The following is a 22,299-nucleotide window of genomic DNA, read 5'->3' as shown; positions in this document are numbered from 1 at the left end:
TTCTGGAGACATCTTTGTCTGGTTTGGGTATCAGGGTGATCGTGGCCTCATAGAATGAGTTTGGAAGTGTTCCTTCCTCTGAAGTTTTTTGGAATAGTTTCAGAAGGATGGGTATTAACTCTTCTCTAAATGTTTGATAGAATTCACCTGTGAAGCCATCTGGTCCTGGACTTTTATTTATTGGGAGTTTTTAGATTACTGATTCAATTTCATTACTGGTAGTTGGTCTGTTCATATTTTCTATTTCTTCCTGGTTCAGTCTTGGGAGATTGTACCTTTCTAAGAATTTGTCCATTTCTTCTATGTTGTCCAGTTTATTGGCATATAATTGCATGTAATAGTCTCTTATGATCCTTTGTATTTCTATGGTGTTGGTTGTAACTTCTTTTTCATTTCTGATTTTATTGATTTGGACCCTCTCCCTTTTTTTCCTGATGAGTAATTTTATCTTTTCAAAGAACCAATTTTTAGTTTCGTTGATCTTTTCTGTTTTTTTTTAGTCTCTATTTTATTTCTGCTCTGATCTGTGTGATTTCTTCCCTTCTACTAACTTTGGGTTTTGTTTTTCTTTCTCTAGTTACTTCAGGTGTAAGATTGGGTTGTTTATTTGAGATTTTTCTTGTTTCCTGAAGTACGCTTGTTATCACTATAAATTTCCCTCTTAGAACTGCTTTTGCTGCATCCCATAGGTTTTGGGTCGTCGTGTTTTTATTTTTATTTGTCTCTATGTATTTTTTAATTTCCTCTTTGAATTGTTCAGTGATCCATTGGTTGTTTAGTGGCATGTTGTTTAGCCTCTATGTGCTTGTGGTTTTTTGCCGTTTTTTTCTTGTAGTTGATTTCTAGTCTCAACAACATTGTGGTCGGAAAAGATGCTTGATATGATTTCAGTTTTCTTAAATTTACCCAGGCTTGTTTTGTGGTCTAGCATGTAATCTGAAGAATGTTCCACGTGCTCTTGAAAAGACTGTATATTCCGCTGCTTTCGAATGGAATGCTCTGTATATATCAATTAAGTCCATTTGGTCTAATGTGTTCTTTAGGGCCAGTGTTTCTTTATTGATTTTTTTAGTCTAGATGATCTGTCCATCAATGTAAGTGGGCTGTTAAAGTCCCCTACTATTGTTGTGTTACTGTCGATTTCTCCTTTTATGTCTGTTAATATTTGCATTATATATTGAGGTGCTCCTATGTTAGGTGCATATGTATTTACAATTGTTATATCTTCTTTTTGGATTGGTCCCTTGATCATTATGTAGTGTCCTTTTTTGTCTCTTGTAACAGTCTTTATTTTAAAGTCTATTTTGTCTGATATAAGTATTACTACTCTGGCTTTCTTTTGATTTCCATTTGTGTGGAATACCTTTTTTCATCCCCTCACTTTCAGTCTGTGTGTGTCCCTAGATCTGAGGTGGGTCTCTTGTAGATAGCATGTATATGGGTCTTGTATTTTTATCCATTCAGCCACTCTTTGCCTTTTGATTGGAGCATTTAGTCTATTTACACTTAAGGTAGTTATCAATATGTTTGTTCTTATTGCCATTTTGTTAATTGTTTTGGATTTGTTTTTGTAGGTCTTTTTTTCCCCTTCTTTTGTTCTCGTCTCCTGTGATTTGATGACTATCTTTAGTGTTATGCTTGGATTCCTTTTTCTTTTTTGTGTGTATATCTATTATAGATTTTTTGGTTTGCAGTTACCATGAGGTTTTTGTATATCAGACTGTATATATATGTGATTGCTTTAAGTTGCTGATCTTTTAATTTCAAATGCATTTTAAAAACCCTGCATTTGTATTCTCCTCCCCTCACGATTACTGTTGTTGATATCATATTTTACATCTAATTGTTTTATGTATCCCTTAACTGCTTATTGTGGATATAAATGATTTTACTACTTTTGTCTTTTAACCTTCCTACTAGCTTTGTGTGTAGATGATTTCCTACCTTTACTGTGTGTTTGCCTTTACTGGTGAGCTTTTTCATTTCATAATTTTCTTGCTTCCAGTTGTAGCCTTTTCTTTTTCGCCTAGAGATGTTCCTTTTACATTTGTTGTAAAGCTGGTTTGCTGGTGCTGAATTCTTTTAGCTTTTGTTTGTGAAGCTTTTGATTTCTCCATCAAATCTGAACAAGAGTGTTGCTGGGTAGAGTATTCTTGGTTGTAGGTTTTTCCCTTTTATCACTTTAAATATATCATGCCGTATATGGCCTGCTGAAAAATCTGGCCTGCTGAAAAATCAGCTCATGGTCTTACGGGAGTTCCCTTGTATGTTATTTGTTGCTTTTCCCTTAATGCTTTTAATATTCTCTCTTCATCTTTATTTTTTGTCAGTTTGATTACAGTGTGTCTTGGTATGTCCCTTTTTGGGTTCATCCTGTATGGGACTCTGCACTTCTTGGCTTAGGTGACTGTTTCTTTTCCCAGGTTAGGGATGTTTTCAGCTGTTATCTTTTCATATATTTTCTCAGGTCCTCTCTCTTCTCTTCTGGGACCATGTACAGGTTTCTGTATGAGCATGTATTTATTTCTCTTGGGTACATACCTAAGAGTGTAATTGCTGGGTTGTATGGTAAAATTATATTTAACTTTTAATGAAGTTGCCACAGTTCCAGTGTCTGAACGTTTTATATTTCTTCCAGTATGAAGTTCCAGTTTCTCCACAACTTCTTGAACACTTGTTATTTTGTCTTTTTGATTATAGTCATTCTAGTGAACATGAAGTGGTGTCTCAGTGTGGTTTTAATGTGCATTTCCTTAATAAGTAATGATGTTGGTCATCATTTCATGTGCATATTAGCCATTTCTGTATCTTCTGTATTGAAATGTATTCAAATATTCTGCCCATTTTTTAATTGGGTTACTTATTTTTTATTATTGAGTTTCTAAAAGAAGCTTTTGGGTCAATTCTTTATCAGAAATAGGATTTACAAATAATTTTTTTCAGTCTGTGGCTTGTCGTTTCATTTTTCAGTTATGTTGGTTGAAGTGCAAAGTTTTAAATTTTATTTTGCCACTTCAATAGGAATGTAGAAACCTCACCACTGTCTAGGCCCCTCACCCTCTTTCCTTTATATCGTAACCATCTTACACAATTACACCTGCATATGCTGAAAACTCCATCAGAAAACATTATGATTTTTGCTGTCAACCATGAAACATATTTAAAGAACTGAAGAGGAGAATAATGTATTTTATTTGCCCATATATTTGCCATTTCTGTTCTTTCTTCATTCTCGATTTTTTTAAGTTGCCTTCTGGTATCATGTCCATCTGAAGATTTTCCACTAGTAAATCTTCTAGAGCAGGTCTGCTACCCTTGAATTCTCTTAGTTTTTCTTCATAAGAAAATATTTTATCTCACACTATTCCTTTTTTTTTAAATAAATTATTTTATTTTAGTTATTTTTGGCTGCATTGGGTCTTCGTTGCTGCATGCAGGCTTTCTCTAGTGGTAAGCGGGGGCAACTCTTCATTGCGGAGCGCAGGCTTCTCCTTGCGGTGACTTCTCTTGTTGCGGAGCACGGGCTCTAGGTGCGTGGGCTTCAGTAACTGTGGCACACGGGCTCAGTAGTTTTGGCACACGGGCTCAGTAGTTGTGGCTTGCAGGCTCTAGAGCACAGGCTCAGTAGTTGTGGCGCATGGGCTTAGTTGCTATGTGGCATGTGGGATTTTCCTGGACCAGGGATTGAACCCACATCCCCTGCATTGGCAGGTGGATTCTTAACCCCTGCACCACCAGGGGAGTCTCTCTCATACTATTCCTGATGAATATTTAAGCTGGCTACAGAATTCTGGCTTAGCAGATCTTTCCTTTCAGCACTTCCTTCTGGCCTCTTTGCTATTTAATAAGACATTTGCAGTCATTTGAATCACTGTTCCCTATAAGTGATGTGATTTTGTCTTCATTTTGTAGAAGTTTGGTTGTGATGTGATTGGTCATGGATTTCTTTGTGTTGATCCAGTTGGGGGGTTCACTGAGCTTGTTGAATCTGCAGGCTTATATCTTTTGCCAAATTTGGGGGAGCATTTAGCCATCATTTCTTCAAACTTTTTTTTTCACCATGCTCTTTCTTTTGTCTTTCTGGGACTCCCATGACATGCATTTGCTGTGTCTTGCAGTGACCTGAGCTCTGTTCATTCTCAAGTTTTTCTCTCTTGGTTGCTCAAAATGGGTACTTTCTATGGACCGTCTTTCAGATTCCCTTGCTACTCTCAAAGTGTGTGGTGTGCTGTTTAGGGTCAGGTTTCTTATTTTCTGATGGTATTCTGGATTTTTAAAAAAGTGTGTTTGTGCTTTCTTGTCGTCTTAGGAGACTTTGGGACAGAAATCCATCTTGATCTAAAAATCCAGATACCTTTCTAAAACTTATATTTGGTTATATCACTTCCATCCCGTAAAAGCTCTAGTGGCTAACTGTTAGCAGCAAGAAAGTGGTGTGGTCACCACGTCTGCCCTGCCCCCACTGTGGCCTGCAGTCCAGTCACTACCCCACACCCTGTGACCTTGTCTGACTGAACTGTTTGTACCACCTGAGCCCTGGCAGTGTGGGGCCCCGTATTGGAGCTGCTGTCTCTCAGAATGCTTTTGCACCCCCTTTTCTGTAGAAAGCACTACTAATTTCCTAAAACTCGTTTCAAGCTTCACCTCTTCAATAGAGGCTGATGTGACCACAGGTGGAGTGCCATGCTCCCTGCTCCTGACCCATGTCATGCCCTCCCTGTCTTTCTGTCTCATCTGTTAAAGCAGTTTCTTTTATTTATAGGTGTACATGTTTGCAGCTGTCTACAAACTGGGCAGTTTTTTAGGATACTATTTTATTATCTTTCTTTCACTGCCATCTCTTCTAGTGCCAAATTTGAGGTTCAGTAAATATTTTGTTGGTGGTTTGGAAGATTTAAAGTCGTGTATTTCAGTTCTCATGTAAGTGGAAGGAGGAAAGAATGCATAATGGCATTTTATCCCACAAAATAAGAGTGCAAAAGTAGGGACCCAGTAGACATTCTGTAACTTGCCTTGGTGAGAATGATGTACTCAAGCTCTGGTACTTCTTTCCCACATCACCTAGTGATACCTGCTTCTGATTCACTGGGATTGTGCTCTTACAGGGGTCGTTCTCATTTGAAGATTTATCTGTGGACTTCACCCAGAAGGAATGGCAGCTACTGGACCCCTATCAGAAGGACTTATACAAGGATGTCATGTTGGAGAACTATAGCAGCCTCGTGTCACTAGGTAAGTGAAGCTGCCTAGGAATTCCCTGGCGGTCCAGCAGTTAGGACTCTGCGCTTCGACTGCAGGGGGCAAAAGTTCGATCCCTGTTTGGGGAACTAAGATCCCGCAAGCTGTGAGTGTGGCCAAAAAAAGAAAAAAAAAAAAGGAAACTTGCCCAGAGGACCTCATATTGTGTCTAGTACCTGCTTGTTCTTTTTTAGTTGCTGAGAGCTCTGGGACTTCCAAAATTTTTAATGATTTTGGACCTAAATTTAGGAGATCAAAGTTCTTGGACTGTGACTTCAGGGAAAGTATTTGGATCTCACATTCCAATAATGAAGTCTTAATTTCATTGTGCGGCCTCTGAAGCTAATAGTAACAGTGGTAGTGGTAGCTCCTGAGGCATGTAATTTACCGTATTTCACATATCGTGCATATATTGACTCAATCATAAGAGCAATCCTGTGTGGCAGGTGTGTTACTTTCCTTTTTTTTTTTTTTTTTTTTTTCTAATGAGGAAATTGAGGTAAAGGAGGTTAAGTAACTTTCCCAAGGACTGACAACTAGTAAATGAAAGAGCCCGAATTTGAACCCAGGCAGACCGTCTACAGAGTCTCTGAACGGTTTATGGTTTTGGACTTGAATTATAGAAGTCAAAGATTCTTAGACCTTATTAGCCACTGGGGAGACCATTACCATTCCTCTGAGAATTACTTACTCTGTTGGTATTCAGATGGGTGGCTTCACTGGGTCAACTAATGCCAAACCTTGCTCATTCTTCAGAGGCCCCAGAGGCCAAGCAGTGGGGGCCAAGGCCTTTGTGATTTCCCCTGAACAGGGTATGAAGTTATGAAACCTGGTGTCATCCTCAAGTTGGAGCACGGAGAAGAGCCGTGGACAGGAGATGGAGAAATTCCAGGTTCAGACTCTCCAGGTGAGTGTGTGAGGACCAGACCGAGGGGAGAAGGTGGAAGTTCCGTCTCAGCTGGGTAGGGGTTGGCATCTTTGAAATGTGCCTTAGAGAGCTCTTCTCAAAATCTCCAACCTTTGATGGCGATTCAGAACAGTTGATGTGAGCTACTCAGGTAAAGCACATTTACATGTGGCTTCTTTGCTCATAGCTTGAAGTGAAATATTTCCAGCTGGTCTGGGCCATGATGTTATTCCCTGTCTGTCACATCTGAGATTTCGACTTCTCGTTAGGTATTCTGTCCCCTGATGTGCTTAATCTTCTTCTGTCCTCCCTCCTTCTGTGGTCAGAGACACCTGTGCTTGTCCATTAGGGCTTTATTTTCCCTCACTTTGGGCATCTCTGGCATGAAGTGCTCTCCGTTCAGTCTCATTATGTCAGAAAGTGGATTTTCGTTCCTCCCAAACCATTGGTCCATTTCTTCCCTTTTTTTTTTTAAAGGAATGTAGCACAATCATTTTTTTTTTATTTTAAAAAATTTTTTAACAAATTTATTTATTTGTTTATTTTTGTCTGCGTTGGGTCTTCATTGCTGCACACGGGGTTTCTCTAGTTGCGGAGAGCGAGGACTACTCTTCGTTGCGGTGCGCAGGCTTCTCATTGCGGTGCGCAGGCTTCTCATTGCAGTGTGCAGGCTTCTCATTGCGGTGGCTTCTCTTGTTGCGGAGCACGGGCTCTAGGTGTGCAGGCTTCAGTAGTTGTGGCATGTGGGCTCAAGAGTTGTGGCTCGCAGGCTCAGGAGTTGTGGCGCACAGGCTTAGTTGCTTAGTTTATCCCACGGCATGGGGGATCGTCCCAGACCAGGGCTCAAACCCGTGTCCCCTGCACTGGCAGGCAGATTCTTAACCACTATGCCACCAGGGAAGTCCCATCTTCCCTTTTTAAATTAGGTTCTGGTGTGCTTTTTCTGTGGCTTAGACACCATGGAGTACCTGGAATTATCTCTTCCTAACATGTTTTCTTATTATTTAAGTTTTTTGCCCTTTGGAAAACATCTTTTTAAAGACTTCTCAATTCCCACTTAAAACTGGGCCTAATCTTGAACTTCCCAAATTGCTAGATAGATCCAGGTTCTCATTTCCTTTTGTAAGTTGTCTTATGCGACACCACCAAGCATCCAGCAGTGCTCTGATCAGCTGGACCTCCCTCCACTTTCCCTGCTGTGATATTGACTTACTTCAAGGTCCCTCAAAAGCAGACCCTGAGATACTTATCTGAGTGCAAGAACTTAGTGGGGCTGTGACCCCACAGTGTTAGTGGGAGAAGGGGAAGTGAGATGGGGTGGGGGAAGAATGCACAAAGGGTGTGCTGCTGGGAGCCGTCTGAGGGACCAGGAAGCTGGTATCACCCTAACCCTCCTGTCTCTCAGTGACTGAGCACTGCTGCAGGGAACATTAGGGCTCCAGAGTGTTTAGTATCCCTGCACCCGGCCCAGACATGCACTTGCAGCCCACGAAAGGTCTTGGTGGAGAGATGTGGGCACCTGGGGTGGGCCCCACAGTCAGCCTGAGCTGCAGTGTCCTCTGAGTGTAGCTGAGGGAGCAGGTGAGGCTGAGGACCCACGGAGTGAGCCCATGTGGCCTGTTCAGCTGTTTCTCCCTTTCCCCCAAATTGGTGGTCAACTCCATTCAAACTTAATCTACTGTCGGCTTTCTGTTCTTGTTTACAGTGTTTAAATTTTTTTTCAATGCCTAGAGGATAGACACTGTATTCAGACTGGGAAACTAAGCTTTAAAAGGCATTCATTCCCTCAGATAGCATTTCTAGGTTTCATTCAGTAAGCACAACTATAGAAGGGTTCACAGGGTTTTTTTTTTCCTAGAACAAGTCTTGCAAGTAAATGGTCACATCACTTGGCACAAGGATAAGCAAGAGAAGCTTAAAAATATGAAACAAGATCAAGAATGTGATGCACTTGGAAAAAATTTCAATCTGAGCATGAACTTTGTTCCTTTAAGGAAATCAAACAGTGAAGATGACATAGGTGGATTAATTTTAAAACATCATATAGATTTACTTATTCCAAAAGCAGATTATGGAAAAACAGAACCAGCTGACTTAAACGTATTTGATAAATTGTTTCTCCATACCAAGACTGAGGAAACTGATACTTGGTTAAAATACTATGAATGTGATAAGTATGATAAAGCTAGCTGTAAGAAGTCACAGATTATCATATATCACAGAACCCGTTTAGGGGAGAAGCTCTATGAATGCAGTGAATGTAGGAAACGCTTCAGTAAGAAATCAAGTCTCATTAAACATCAGAGCAGACACGTAAGAGAAATAGCCTATGGCTGTGGTAAATGTGGCAGAACCTTTCCCCAGAAGTCACAGTTTATTACACATCACAGAACGCACACAGGAGAGAAACCTTACAGCTGTAGCCAGTGTGGGAAAGCCTTCTCCCAGAAGTCACAGCTGACATCCCATCAGAGGACACATACAGGAGAGAAACCGTATGAATGTGGTGAGTGTGGGAAAGCTTTCTCCCGGAAGTCACACCTCATATCACACTGGAGGACACACACAGGAGAGAAGCCCTATGGATGCACTGAATGTGGGAGAGCCTTTAGTGAAAAGTCAAATCTCATCAATCATCAGAGGACTCACACAGGAGAGAAACCTTTTGAATGCAGAGAATGTGGGAAAGCCTTCAGCAGGAAATCACAGCTCGTCACACATCACAGGACCCACACAGGAACAAAACCCTATGGATGTAGCGATTGTAGAAAAGCCTTCTTTGAGAAATCAGAGCTCATTAGACATCAGACAATTCATACTGGAGAGAAACCCTATGAATGCAGTGAGTGTCAGAAAGCCTTCAGAGAGAGGTCCAGTCTCATTAACCATCAGAGAACCCATACAGGAGAGAAGCCTCATGGGTGTGTCCAGTGTGGGAAAGCCTTCTCCCAGAAGTCACACCTCTTATCACATCAGATGACACACACCGGAGAGAAACCCTTTGTATGCACTAAATGTGGGAAGGCCTTCAGTAGGAAATCCCAGCTTGTCAGACATCAGAGAACTCACACAGGTGAAAAACCCTACGAATGCAGTGAATGTGGGAAGGCTTTCAGTGAAAAATTAAGCCTCACTAATCATCAGAGAATTCATACAGGAGAGAAGCCCTATGTTTGCAGTGAGTGTGGGAAAGCCTTTTGTCAGAAGTCACATCTCATTTCACATCAGAGGACTCACACAGGAGAGAAACCCTATGAATGCAGTGAGTGTGGGAGAGCCTTTGGCGAGAAGTCAAGTCTGGCAACCCATCAGAGAACGCACACAGGAGAAAAACCTTATGAATGCAGGGATTGTGAAAAAGCCTTCTCTCAGAAGTCACAGCTCAACACTCACCAGAGAATTCACACGGGAGAGAAACCTTATGGATGCAGTCTTTGTCAGAAAGCTTTCTTTGAGAAATCAGAACTAATTAGACATCAGAGAACTCATACAGGTGAAAAACCTTATGAGTGCAGTGAATGTAGGAAAGCCTTCAGGGAGAAGTCAAGTCTCATCAATCATCAGAGGACACATACAGGAGAGAAGCCCTTTGAGTGCAGCGACTGTGGCAAAGCCTTCTCTCGGAAGTCACACCTCATACCACATCAGAGAACCCACACAGGAGAGAAACCCTATGGTTGCAGTGAATGTAGGAAGGCCTTCTCTCAGAAGTCACAGCTTGTTAATCATCAGAGAATTCATACCGGAGAGAAACCTTATCAATGCAGTGAATGTGGGAAAGCCTTCTCCCAAAAGTCACAGCTCATTAATCATCGGAGAACTCATACAGTAAAGAATTCCTAGGAATGGCATTAACACTAGTCTTTGACAGAGATCTTAACCGCATTGTACTTCAGAGGATGCAGTTATGGTAAATCTTCCAGGTAATAGTCGCATCACTTTACATGTCTGAGTCCCTGTTTAGGGTAAGAACTCTAAGTGAGGTTCAGCAGGTTAACGTGTTTATTATTACATGTTAAAATGCAAGGAGGAGAATGACCCTATGAAATGCAGTGGATTTCAAAAACCTTTCAGACCACACTCAAACCTTACACAGCAGAGAACTAACAGCAAAGAAGAATGCTGTCAATATCAGGAAGCCTTCCAGAGATCAGATCTCATTAGCTGTCAGAAACATTCCCACTGGGAATGAATCCTAGTCCAGTGAGTTAAGGAAAACTTCATGAACACAGCAAGTGAGGTAATGTTTTCATCAAGAAATGAAGCTTATTGTACACAAAAAGATGCCCTCAGGAATGAAAATCGATGAAAATACTAAATAAGGGACAATCTTCAGCAAGTAACCCCACCATATTGTATTCTGTGGGTAAACCTAACAACTTAAAAACATTAGGAATATGTGCCCCTAGAAATAATGCTATAATGGAAAGCCATGCATTCTTTATAGACATGGGTACCAAAAATACCCAATTCTAAATGATATTTAGGCAGAAGTATGAAGTTTTAAAAAATATGTGACTAAATTGTGTCACTGGAATATCTAAATAAGAAATTTCTCAGTGGTATGTAATTATGGCTTATTTTCTTGTGTCACATAACGTGTTTTGTATTTAGGAATTGCGTATGGTAATGTAATTGGGAGCATGAGATGCACATGCCTTGTAGTGCCTCTGATGTCTGTCAAGACACACCACATGCCACTGGTTTTTCTATTTTAATGTTAACTATAAAAATGGTAACTCATACATGTCTTGTTGCTCAGTAAGTAGCATGGGTAATATCACCACATTTCCTTTTCCTTATGATTTGTTGGTTTATAAAAGGGTCTATTGTTGTTACTGACCTTTCTCTTTAGTAACAAAAGCCAACATTATATAAAGTCTTTTGCATCCCCAGAGTCTGAGAAGCAGTTTATATATAAAACCTGGTTAACAAGTATTCAAGGGCAGAACCGCAGAACAGCACAAGTGACTCGTGAGCAGAGGAGAGGAGGTGTGTGGACTGTGGCTCTGCGCTCACCCTAAATGGCGGGACCCTCTCCTCATGGAGTGCGGTGCCCCCCTGTGTCGTAAGTGCCATGTCACCCAAGTACAACTTGTATTTTAACTTACTGTGATGAAATAGCGTGGATACTGTGTGCTGCTATTATGTTTTTGGTGTTCTGTTAAATATCTTGTAAAAAAATTAGATGCAGAAACCAGTTATTTGAGAATTTTGTGGTGAGAAATATATTTTTGATGTATTCAAGGAAGCGTATTTTGCCTTCCTGCAGATTTCTGTGATTAGTGGACAAGTATTAGGAAACAGGTTTTTTATTATTTCATCATTTGAAATATTTGTGTTTCACCGGCCTTTCACCTGTTACATCATGCACACAGGAAAGTTACCATTGCATAAGTGTGGTTCCTTTTGAAAATGCATGAACTATTCCTGAGCTTATTTAGAATTTTGTAGTAATCTCTCTATAATGTTGCTTGACAAAGTTAACTGTATTTTTTGTGTGATGGTGAAATTCAGAAAAGTCCAGGATTGGCCTTGTTTCCAAACTTGGAAAAATCAGGCCTTCTCTCATGCACAAGTTGTTTTATCAGTGTGGTGTATGGTACCTTTGATTCTAGCAGTATTTTTCCCTCTGATTACCAATTTTACATGATGGTTGGAAAATTGGGACTTTTAATGATAGTAATTTTATGAACCATTGTTCCAGAATTTCAACAGCCAGATAATCCTTTTTTTCCACATGGTAATTTTTAAAAGTCCCATTTCCCAAATTTTTATTCATACTCAAATTTATGGACTTCCTACTTTTCTCCCTAATACCTGAAGGTCATTTTACCAGGTGAGGGAAACAGAACTTTGTAAAGGAACAAGTAGTTACAGTGTGGTGTTTTACTTTGTGGTTTTTTCCCATTTTTTCCTTTCCATCTATCCTGGGTCTCTTTCCTCAGCCTAGAGGTTGATTCGTTAGGTCTTTGATTGAGCTCAGGAGTCTGTTGTCTAAAAACTTTCTAATTTTGCTCACTCCTATTCTAGATTATTCTATTAACTATTAAGCACTTAAGCTTAGAACTTCCTTTATGAGTTGATGGAACTTCAGCACTAGCCTCTTGATTGAATCCGAAGAGCAAATGCGTTTTCTAAGGGTCTGGTGTTAGTCATCAGGAGGGCTGATGCTGGCAGCAGAGGTTTTGTTTATCAAAATACCTGAGGTGGAGACCCAGGTGTGCTGTGTAGAATTCACTGGGAGCTCTCTCTTCTGAAGGGTCACAAGAGGGCTCTGATTCTGAAATTGGAGATTCTTAGTGTCGCGTTTTAAAATTACCTTGGTAAACCACAAAAAAATGTGTCTCCACATTTCCCCTCATTGATTCCTACCACAAACGCCACATCAAGAAGAAAGCCACTTTTAAAGTTAGACTGGATTTACTTGCGGTTTCATGAAGCACAGTAAATTACAGTGAGGTTGAATACGTGAGGGGAAGCATCTCCTTTCCTTTCCTCTTTCACCATCCAGTTCCCTCCACTGGCCTGGGGATGATCCTGCAGAGCACAGTTTCTGTTGTATCCCTTTTACTAAGTAGTAGATCTTCTGGAGGTCCCGTCTGTGAATTTTGAGACCTGTCTCAGGACTGCCTTGTGTTCAGCCTTTCTTTGTGGGCTTTGATATCTTCTGACAGTTATCTGTATGGGTCCATGTGTTCCTGACATTTTGGTTTCAAGAACATCACTCGTAGAACCTCGAAATAAAATGAACCTAAAGAATACCAGATTTATCTACCAATACCTGTATTACATAGCAGAATATACATTCATAGACATTTGGATTCTACACTTGAGACCTCAGTCATTTGGTCATTTATTCCGGCAATACGTGCCCAGGTTGTCAATTTCAATGAGTTTGTTAGTCTACAAACATGGTACCAACAAGCTTTCAGATGTTGAGCACCTAGTCCTGGCCTACATGCTGATAAACTAACTCAACCATGACCCTTGCAGCTGTATGCATATTTTTTCCCCTTTACTTTCATCCTTTTTTAGTCCATTTTTCGCACTTATACATAGTAGTTATTTTAAGATGCAATTCTGATTATATACTCCTGTGCTGAAGTATCGTGTGGCTAATTGTGGACTTAAGGTGTAATATCCTCATGGTACGTGAGGACTTTTACCCATAATTTCTGAATACTTTATCTTTCCTCTTACACAGTAGTTTTTTGGCTTTCTTGAACTACTCGCAGTTCCTTGAGATTTCTACAATCTCATCGTATGCTTTTTGCAAATCTGCTGCCACCGAAATGCCCTTGTTACTTGTTAACACCTATTCAGCATATGTGAACCTGTACATGTATTTGTCACTGGTGATATTATCATTGCATGTTTTATCTTTCCCATTAGAAAGCTTCTGGAAAGCTGGGACTATCTTGTTTGTATAATTACAGCAACTGAAGCTTTAGTACATAACTGTGGGTGGTGTCAGTGGCTGTGTTTTCTACCACATGGGGAAATGTAGTCTGCAATGAGAGAGAAGAGTGAAGCCACCATGGAAGCAAAGTCATGAGCACCCTGGCTGCGCCCCAGGATCTGGTTCTTGTCTTGATGTCCGGGTTCATCTCTGCCCTTTTTCCTGCCTTGGTTGTTGGATTGTTCTGTGAGATATCCCAAATATCCTTCTAATAAATCCCCATGTTTACTTCAGCTGGTTCAAGTTGTGTTTGTTACAACCCAACTAACAGCGAGGTCAGGCGGTGTCGTAAGTTGGGGCTTCTGCAAGCAGATACTGAGATGAAGTTTGGGGTGCAAGATGTTTATTGAGGATCAACATGAAGTGATGGGAGAATAAAAAGGAAAGGCTTGGTCAGAGGAAGAGGTGACACTGCACTGTAGGTTGTGGAGACCTTGGCCAGGCCAGCGGGGGCACTGAAGCAAGCATCACTCGGAAGAGCGTCTCATATTTGGCCAGGATGCTCAGGCCTTTACAGCCCTGAGTGGTCAGTCAGCAGAGGCAGGCTGCCCTGGGAAGGGAGTGACCTCAGGTGAAGCGGCTCTTTTCCCCCTGAGGCCAACTCTGGACACACTGGCGAGGGAGGGAGTCCCTGTCTCTGGGCAGAAGGTCATTCCCTGAAGAGGGACCTGGGTGGTGCATCTCCATGACTGCACAGAGCATCCCTTCCCAGTGCTGGGCGTGTCTAATAAGAGACGAACAAAAGGGAGATCAGGACAAACTACAGCCCTCCTGTTGCAGTTGTTTCCTCTCATCTGTTACCCATTCCAGATTCTCACACAGCTACCACCCATGCTGGCGTCAGCATGAGCCAGATCCTCGAGGATCTGAGTGGGGTCTGAGGCCTGGTCACCGTGCCCTTCTCAGATCCCAGCTGCTGAGTTTCTCCAGGTACCGTTACAAGTGGGCAAGGAAGCCCCAAGAAGCCCCTCGATGGGTCACCCAAGTCCACTCAGACTCCTCCCGGCCCAGCTGTAGCAGCAGCCTGTTCTCCCCGTGGTGTGTCAGACACCCCTGCAGAGACCGTGGCTTCACTCACCTGATGGTCCCTGGGTACAGGCACACAGTCCCCAGGTCATGGGCTTCTTATAATTAAGTGGAAGATGCTCTGTCCCTGTGAAAAGTGTGTCCCTTTTGGGGTTCAAGACCTCTAACTCTGCAGAGCCCAGAGTGGACACTACTGGAAGCACAAAGGCCCCTGGAGGGTCGTTGGTAGCAGTGGTAGGTGAGGCCTACCCTCACTTCAGCACCCCGACCCATGGGTTCTTCTACTTTGAGGACACAGCACCATATAAAGGGCTTTTGTCCAGTTCATAGGCTGCACTCTGAAGGGTGGCACCCTGTCCTGACAGAATATTGCTTCTGAGCTGGGGCTTCAGCTGTGCTTTCACTAGGCTGTTCTAAAGCTCTCTTGCACAAGCAGCTATGGGTGCACCCAGTGGGTCCTTTTGTGCTGGGCATAGTCTTGCACACCCTTTGGCTGCAAAGTGGGACCTCTGGTCTGATGCAGTGTATGTGGGATCCCATACCGGCTGATCAGACATTTCATAAGCCTCTGGATAGTGGTGCTGGCTGAGGCCCTGTGGGCAGGAAAGAGAACGCATACCTGGAATATGTGTCTCTCCTGTGAGAAACACACCGGACTTTTGAGGGCCACCATAGTCAAGTGCCAGTTGGTCTCCCCAAGGAATGGTGCTGTACTGGGGCTCAGTCTTGGTCTCTTATTTTAGACATTCCGTAGTGGCCAAATCAGCCATGGTGAGAGAGGCTCTGTGCTGTTGGATGGTGTGGACATTCTTGGCAATTAGAGTAACGCTTGCATTGGATCCCTGGCCTTTGGTTAAGGGCCACCATGGTGGGGAAGGCCAGATGGATGGCTCTGAAACTTACTCCCCAGATAAGATAGTAAATAAAAACAATACTGGGACTTCCCTGGTGGCGCAGTAGTTAAGAATCCGCCTGCCGATGCAGGGGATACGGGTTCGAGTCCTGGTCCAGGAAGATCCCACATGCCGTGGAGCAACTAAGCCCGTGCGCCACAACTACTGAGCCTGCGCTCTAGAGCCTGCAAGCCACAGCTACTGAGCTTGTGCTCTAGAGCCCGCAATCCACAAGTACTGAGCACGCGTGCCACAACTACTGAAGCCCATGCGCCTAGAGCCCGTGCTCCACAACAAGAGAAGCCACCACAATGAGAAGCCCGCGCACCGCAACGAAGAGTAGCCCCCGCTCACAGCAACTAGAGGAAGCCTGCGTGCAGCAGCAAAGACCCAACTCAGCCAAAATAAGTAAATAAAAATAAAATAAATTTATTAAAAAAAAACACTACTGCCTTCCAGGTAGGGACTGAGAGGGAGGGTGGCAGAGATTAGTGCTGTTCTTAAAGACCTGAAGGGTGCCTGGGGGGTGTCCCTATCATGTCCCTGTTTGATTCGGTACATAGCCCGGGTAGAAGCCCGACGTATCCTAGAGAATGACTATAGGCTAAACACTAGGCTAGACCATAGCCAAGTAGTGGTCCAACTTGCACACATGGCCTTGTTTCTATAGCAGATTTACGTGCCCTTGGGTACATAGCATGCAGCCTTTGATTTGACAAGAGCACCCTTTTTATCCTGCTCAGGAAAAAGGATCAGAAAATGTTTGCATTACCGTGGAGCAGACAGCATTACACATTCACAGTTTTATCCCAGAGCTGTCATAGTCTGCAGAGATCCAGACTATCTGGACGTGCATAGCATCAGCGTGCTCCACTGAGGCTGTGAAATCACTCCGGTCAAGCAGGATGCACATGAGGTGGCCAGCAGCCTGGGGACCTGATGCACTACACGCATCCCAGAGGCTGGGCGACACCCTGTGAAGGGTTAGCAACTTACCACAAAGGTAGCATAGGACTCACATTGCTGCACACTACTTTATAGATTATTCAGGAAGTTTGGGGAGGCTGGTTTTCTAGTCATTTACACATTTATTGACATCAAGTTATAGGTATTTTCTTACTAATTTTGGAATTTTCTCTGTATCTGTAGTTATGTTGATTTTTCTTTTTGAAAAATTCCTCCTTTTTTTTTTTTTTTGGGCTGCGTTGGGTCTTCGTTGCTGCACGCAGGCTTTTTCTAGTAGCGGTGAGCAGGGGTTACTCTTCATTGCGGTGCGTGAGCTTCTCACTGTGGTGGCTTCTCGTATTGTGGAGCACGGGCTCTAGGCGTGTGGGCTTCAGTAGTTGTGGCACGCAGGCTCAGTAGTTGTGGCTCACGGACTCTAGAGCACAGGCTCAGTAGTTGTGGCACACGGGCTTAGTTGCTCTGAGGCATGTGGGATCTTCCTGGACCAGGGATCAAATCTGTGTCCCCTGCACTGGCAGACAGATTCTCAACCACTGAGCCACCAGTGAAGTCCTGAATTTTTCATTAATAATATTAGTGAATTCCCTTTTATTCTTGTTCCATCTTGGCAGAAGTTTATTTATTAGCTTTTACAGTGAACAAGATTTTGATTTTGTTGATATGTCAGTACCTTTGTTTCTGTTCAGTTAACTAGCTGAAAGCTGGACATGGCAGAGGCCAATCCTAAGGCACCAGAAATGCCTTGGCATAAGTATTTAAAGAAATATGATTGTTTATCTAGATTTATCATGAGTAATTCACTCACCAATTCCTCCAATTTTGACCCCCAAGAGGGACCAGAAGACACTTCTTTTACCCGGGCACTGAGACACTATGGGGAGATGGGAGTCTCAGCATCCTATAACAATGTGCTTGTTTTCCAAACTGCCCCCCATACCAGCCTTAACCACGGATCTGCTTGCTTTTACGTTATGCCAGGTCTAGAATTTTTGATAAATTGAATCTTATAAAAGAAAATGTGCTTATTGGCGAAGGGTGAAGAGGGAAGATGCTGCCACTGAAGTGAGACCCCTGCTATCAGAGGGGAGTGTAGGATTCTGGGAGGGAGCAGTCCTGGTAGCAGAATTTAGTTTTGAGAGGCCAGGTGGGCATGGTTACTGTGTTACCGAACGTTAAGTCCATGTACCCAACAGCACAGTGAGACCAAACAATAACAAAATGTCAGAGTTTGGAGCAGAGGAAAGTTTATTGCAGGGCCAAGCAAGGAGACGGGTGGCTCATGCCTTAAAAACCCTGAACTCCTGGAAAGCTTTCCCCAAAGCCCTTTTATAGGAAAGGTGAGGGAGGGGCCTGGGTAGCTGTTGCAAACTTCGTGGTGTCAGATCCTTTGTTCTTGAGGTCAGGTCACCGTCAGGTCATGATGTTCCTGTAAACCTCTAACAAAACAGTTGCTACTCTCTGTTCTGTTTCCAAGCCTCCTGGCGGCTTTTAACACTTAACAAATCCCATAAGCAAAGCAACATCATTACCCCTCGTTTACTTGTTCAAAGTCCCAAGGCTTGACTTTCGCCCCCAAGGTCCAGGTCCTGCCTATGAGCAGAGGGTCCCTGCACGGGCTGGTCACCCTGCCTCGGAGTGCTCGTCCAGCACCCGGTCTGGTCACCCTGCCTCGGAGTGCTCGTCCAGCACCCGGTCTGGGTCCTCCCGCCAGTACCCAGGCTCAGCTGAAGAGGCAGATCTCAGCTGGTGGCGCCCTCAGGGCCAGGTCCCCAGACCCTGCCCAGCCATCATCACTGAGGGAGCCAGGCTCCCAGGACCCAGCCGGCCCTCAGCTCACCCACCAGCCCCAAGGCTGGAGGACCCGGAGGGCCCTGGGGAGAAGGCTGCCATCCACCTCTCACTGCACTCTCTGACCCAGGACCCCTGCGAGTCTGACTGTTGACCCAGTGGGACCTCTAACCGCCAGGCTAACGGTCCCGAGCTAAGGGTCTCTCCCTTACGGTCATTCGCTAATGGCTGCTCACCTGCCCCGCCCCTCTTATAACTGCAGTGGGTTCAGGCCATGATGGTAATCAGAATTGCTGGACCTATAGAGACCTTTGGAAGTGGTTAACTGCTCATGGGATCTTAAGGTCCAAAATAAAGGGACAGCTTATGAAGGTCTTACCTTTGTAATAAAAAATATAGAAGCTGGATATCCTTGAGGATAGACCCTGTCATTGGGTCACAAGTACATACTGTAAAACTTAGGAACCGTCTACAGGCCATTTTACTGACTGTTTCTGGGTAAGCAGATAAATGTTAACACCGGTGGACTTACCCATGATCACCATCCCATTATTACACTATCTTTGCTTAAAATGGGTCGTTGGATCTGCACAAGATGAGTCACCCTGTCCCGTTTTCTTTCTCTGCCTCTTCTCGGCATCAGTGTGAAACACAAAACCCCACATGCTTGATGTCCACGAGCAAAGTGCCAAGCTCAACCACATGGCCTTTCCCTCATATTTCCTTGTCCCTGCTGTCCCAGTTTTGTTCCTGTCCGGATTCTAACAACCAGCCAAGTCAGTTACTTCTGCCAAGAAATTGGTCCATATCCGTGTTCCCAGCCACCCCTCCTCCCACATGAAGCAGGGTTCCAAGCGTCCTGCCCACAGCTTTGACCACTGGGAAGGTTTCCCTTAAAACTGTCCTTTAGGGTCTTCACAGAATGGGGGCTGCACATCATTGGTCCCTTCCAGATGGTGCTGATGCATCTGTGAGCCAGGCCTGAGTTATCTCCTCCTCGGCCAGTGGTCGTAGGGAGCCCCCCACGAGGGACATAGGGGTCTGGACTCCCCATTCAAACATTTTACTTTTGGACTTTCCAGGGCGCGGTCCCAAATAAATCATTTCCACAACACGATGAATTGCAGCAGCAGTCAGCGAACCCGATAATCCACCTGAGGATGGCCGTCACTGGTCAATGACTGCACAGCGGTGAGGCTTGGTCTCTTAGAGCATGTGGCACACCGGAATCTGTCTCTCCAATGTAGAGTCGTTCTCTGCCACAGAAGTCATGGCCTTGCTACTGAAACCGAGGGCTTTGTAGCTCTATTGGAGACTGAAGTAGGCTCCCCACAGCATCCCATCTGCCTCGGGTCCTAACACAGCAAGAGCTGCGGCATCATGTGGCTTCATCCGGAGGATGAAGCCCTGGGCCTTGCTGCCAAGCTCTTGCTCTGGGCTCCGCTCAAAACTGGAAGCATTCCAAGATACGCACAAATTATTCACAGTAGAATTTCCAAGTGTGTCCCAAACTGCCTTCCAGATTCAAAGTGTTGTACATCTTTGTGGTGTGGGGTGTGAGTTTTAGTACCTCATCCCTTACTTTAGAGGGCTGTCCCAGCATTGCTGGTTCACTAAACTTCTAAAAACGTCATTGATATCAGGCTCCTAAGTCTTTGGGGGGGTTTACCTCACACCTTTTGGGGCATGTGTGCATTATCAGAGCATCTTGGGTACTTGCTACCTCTTATAAAACACAATAGATCTGTCCTCCACAGGGCCCAGGCTCTGATCAATTGCTGCTTTCTACGGAGTTAGACCTGCTATTTTAAAGATTGTCCCTTTAACAAATTTTAGTCTATCTATCTTCATTCTTTCTTCAGAACCACATTTTAAAAATAAATTTTACTGATAAAATGTACCTATTTTAATGTAGAGTTCAAGTTCCATGCTTTTTTTTTTTTTTTGGCTGCACCACACGGCATGCGGGATCTTAGTTCCCCGACCAGGGATCAAACCCGGGCCCCTTGCAGTGGGAGTGTGGAGTTCTAACCACTTGACCACCAGGGAAGTCCCGAGTTCCATGCATTTTTGATAAATATCTGTGCCTGTATAACCACCATTCCCACCAAGATGTAGAACATTTCCATCACTCAAAATGTTCCCTTTTGCCTCTTCCCAGTCAGATCTCACTCCCACCGCTGACCCCAACCATTGATCTCTCATCTAATGCTGTAGATTATTTCTATCTTTTCTAGAATTTCATATGAATGGAACTATACAATAAGTAATCCTTTGTGCCAGCCTGATGTTTTTGAAATTTGTGCATGGTGCTGTGTGTATCGGTAGTCTGTTTTGTAATTGCTGAGTAGTCCACTGTATGGTTATGCCAGTTTGTCCATCCATTCACCTATTGATGGACATTCGGATTGTCTCATGTTTTTAGAAGAAACAAGCTGAGATACCACACGACACTCATCAGAATGACCAGACATAAAAGACTCCAGTACAAAGTGTTGGCAATGATGTGAGGAACCAGAACGCTCATACATCGCTGATGGGAATGTAAAACAATGTACAACCACTTTGGAAAACAGTTTGGCAGTTTCTTAAAAAGTTTAATGTGTACTGACCACAGGATTCAGCAGTACATGCCCAAGGAAAATGAAAACATACGTCCATAAAAACTTGTACACCGTGCTCATAAGGTTTGGTTTGTCTCTTGCTTCTGATCCCTGCTGCTGAAACTGTGGTCATAGAACAGGAAGAAGTTAGTCAATAAAAGGAGAAACCTGAGGGGGATGTATTTATATTCTTATTCTTAAAAAATATGTTCAGAAGTTAGCTTCATGTGACAGAGTCTGGGAGCCCGTTTGAACAGAAGACTTCTGGTTTGTCCCTATGTGATCTCTGGGCCACTGAAGAAATTTGATTTAAAAATTAAGAGCAGGATGTTTTATTCAATACATGTTTTTGGGACCCACAACCAAACATTTTGGACAAAAGAATAACACTGCATCCCTATATCACACTAAAAAATAGAAATTCCAAAAGGGATAATTTTATAATTGCAATATAAGAAACAATAAAAGCATCATATACAATTATATGAATACTTACAATATCATGGATGAAGAAGACTCTTCAAACATATATTGAGATCAACTATAAAGCATAGATTTCACCTCATAAATTTAATGTTATAGACTATAAAATTGTCTTCTGTTACTTGTCTGTAGTTTTATTTTTAACATTTAAGTCTTTTATCTATTTGACTAATTTATGATAAATTGATACAATGCAAGTGTGCATATTTACAAAAAGATACTTACTGAATATATTCAGTTATGCAAAAAATATTTTATGAGCCTATACATACCATGTGCTACCTATCATGTACCACAGTTCTAGGCAATGAGGTAAAGGTCCAAATAATACAGAAAAGGTTTCTGATCTCAGGAGCTTATATTCTAATGAGGGGAGATAGACAATAATCATTAAAAATTTTTTTAAAGAAGAAGATATCTAGTAAAAATAAATACTACGATAAAAACAAAACAGGGCAGTATGATGTAGAATAAGTTGAGTGTGAGAGAAGCTGCAATTGGGTGGGTTCTGAAAGGACTTTGTGAGAAGATAATTTGAGTGGAGACCCTACAGAGTGCTGTAGGCAGAGGAAAGAGTAATCGGTGAGAATTTTTAGTATGTTTGTGAAAGAGAAGGAAAAACAGCAAAAAAAAAATATAGTATAATCACATCTAAATAGGTGTGTGTACTGTTTTTGTACATAAACATACGTTGGGACTTTTAACATTTTTTGTTCCCTGTTTCTCATACCTCTTTTCCATTTTCTTGCTTTTCTGTGGGTTACTTGAACATTTTTTAGAATTCTATTTTTTTTAATTAATTATTTATTTATTTTTGGCTGAGTTGGGTCTTGGTTGCTGCGTGCGGGCTTTCTCCAGTTGCAGCGGGGGGGGGGGGTGCCACTCCTCATTGCGGTGTGCAGGCTTCTCACTGCGGTGGCCTCTCCCGCTGCG

General features: G+C 42.9%; 1 protein-coding gene across 11 annotated transcripts in view; it reads left to right on the top strand.

Annotated features, from left to right (window-relative positions):
* Positions 1-22,299, top strand: part of LOC137776438 (zinc finger protein 84) — a 100,920-nt gene that overhangs the window by 60,690 nt on the left and 17,931 nt on the right. For 8 of the 11 annotated variants that reach the window (XM_068562922.1, XM_068562924.1, XM_068562919.1 and 5 more), the window contains 3 exons: positions 5,106-5,232; positions 6,050-6,145; positions 8,004-11,135. In XM_068562922.1, coding sequence (XP_068419023.1) covers positions 5,106-5,232; positions 6,050-6,145; positions 8,004-9,988 — 2,208 coding nt within the window. In that variant the 3' untranslated portion in view covers positions 9,989-11,135. Of the gene's footprint in view, positions 1-5,104; positions 5,233-6,049; positions 6,146-8,003; positions 11,136-22,299 lie in introns of those variants that run through there. The other 3 variants (XM_068562931.1, XM_068562930.1, XM_068562935.1) reach the window with 2 other exon arrangements.

The sequence above is a fragment of the Eschrichtius robustus genome, chromosome 14, assembly GCF_028021215.1.
Source record: "Eschrichtius robustus isolate mEscRob2 chromosome 14, mEscRob2.pri, whole genome shotgun sequence".
NCBI classification, from domain to species: Eukaryota; Metazoa; Chordata; class Mammalia; order Artiodactyla; family Eschrichtiidae; genus Eschrichtius; species Eschrichtius robustus.
This window is presented reverse-complemented; position numbering and strand designations above follow the sequence as displayed.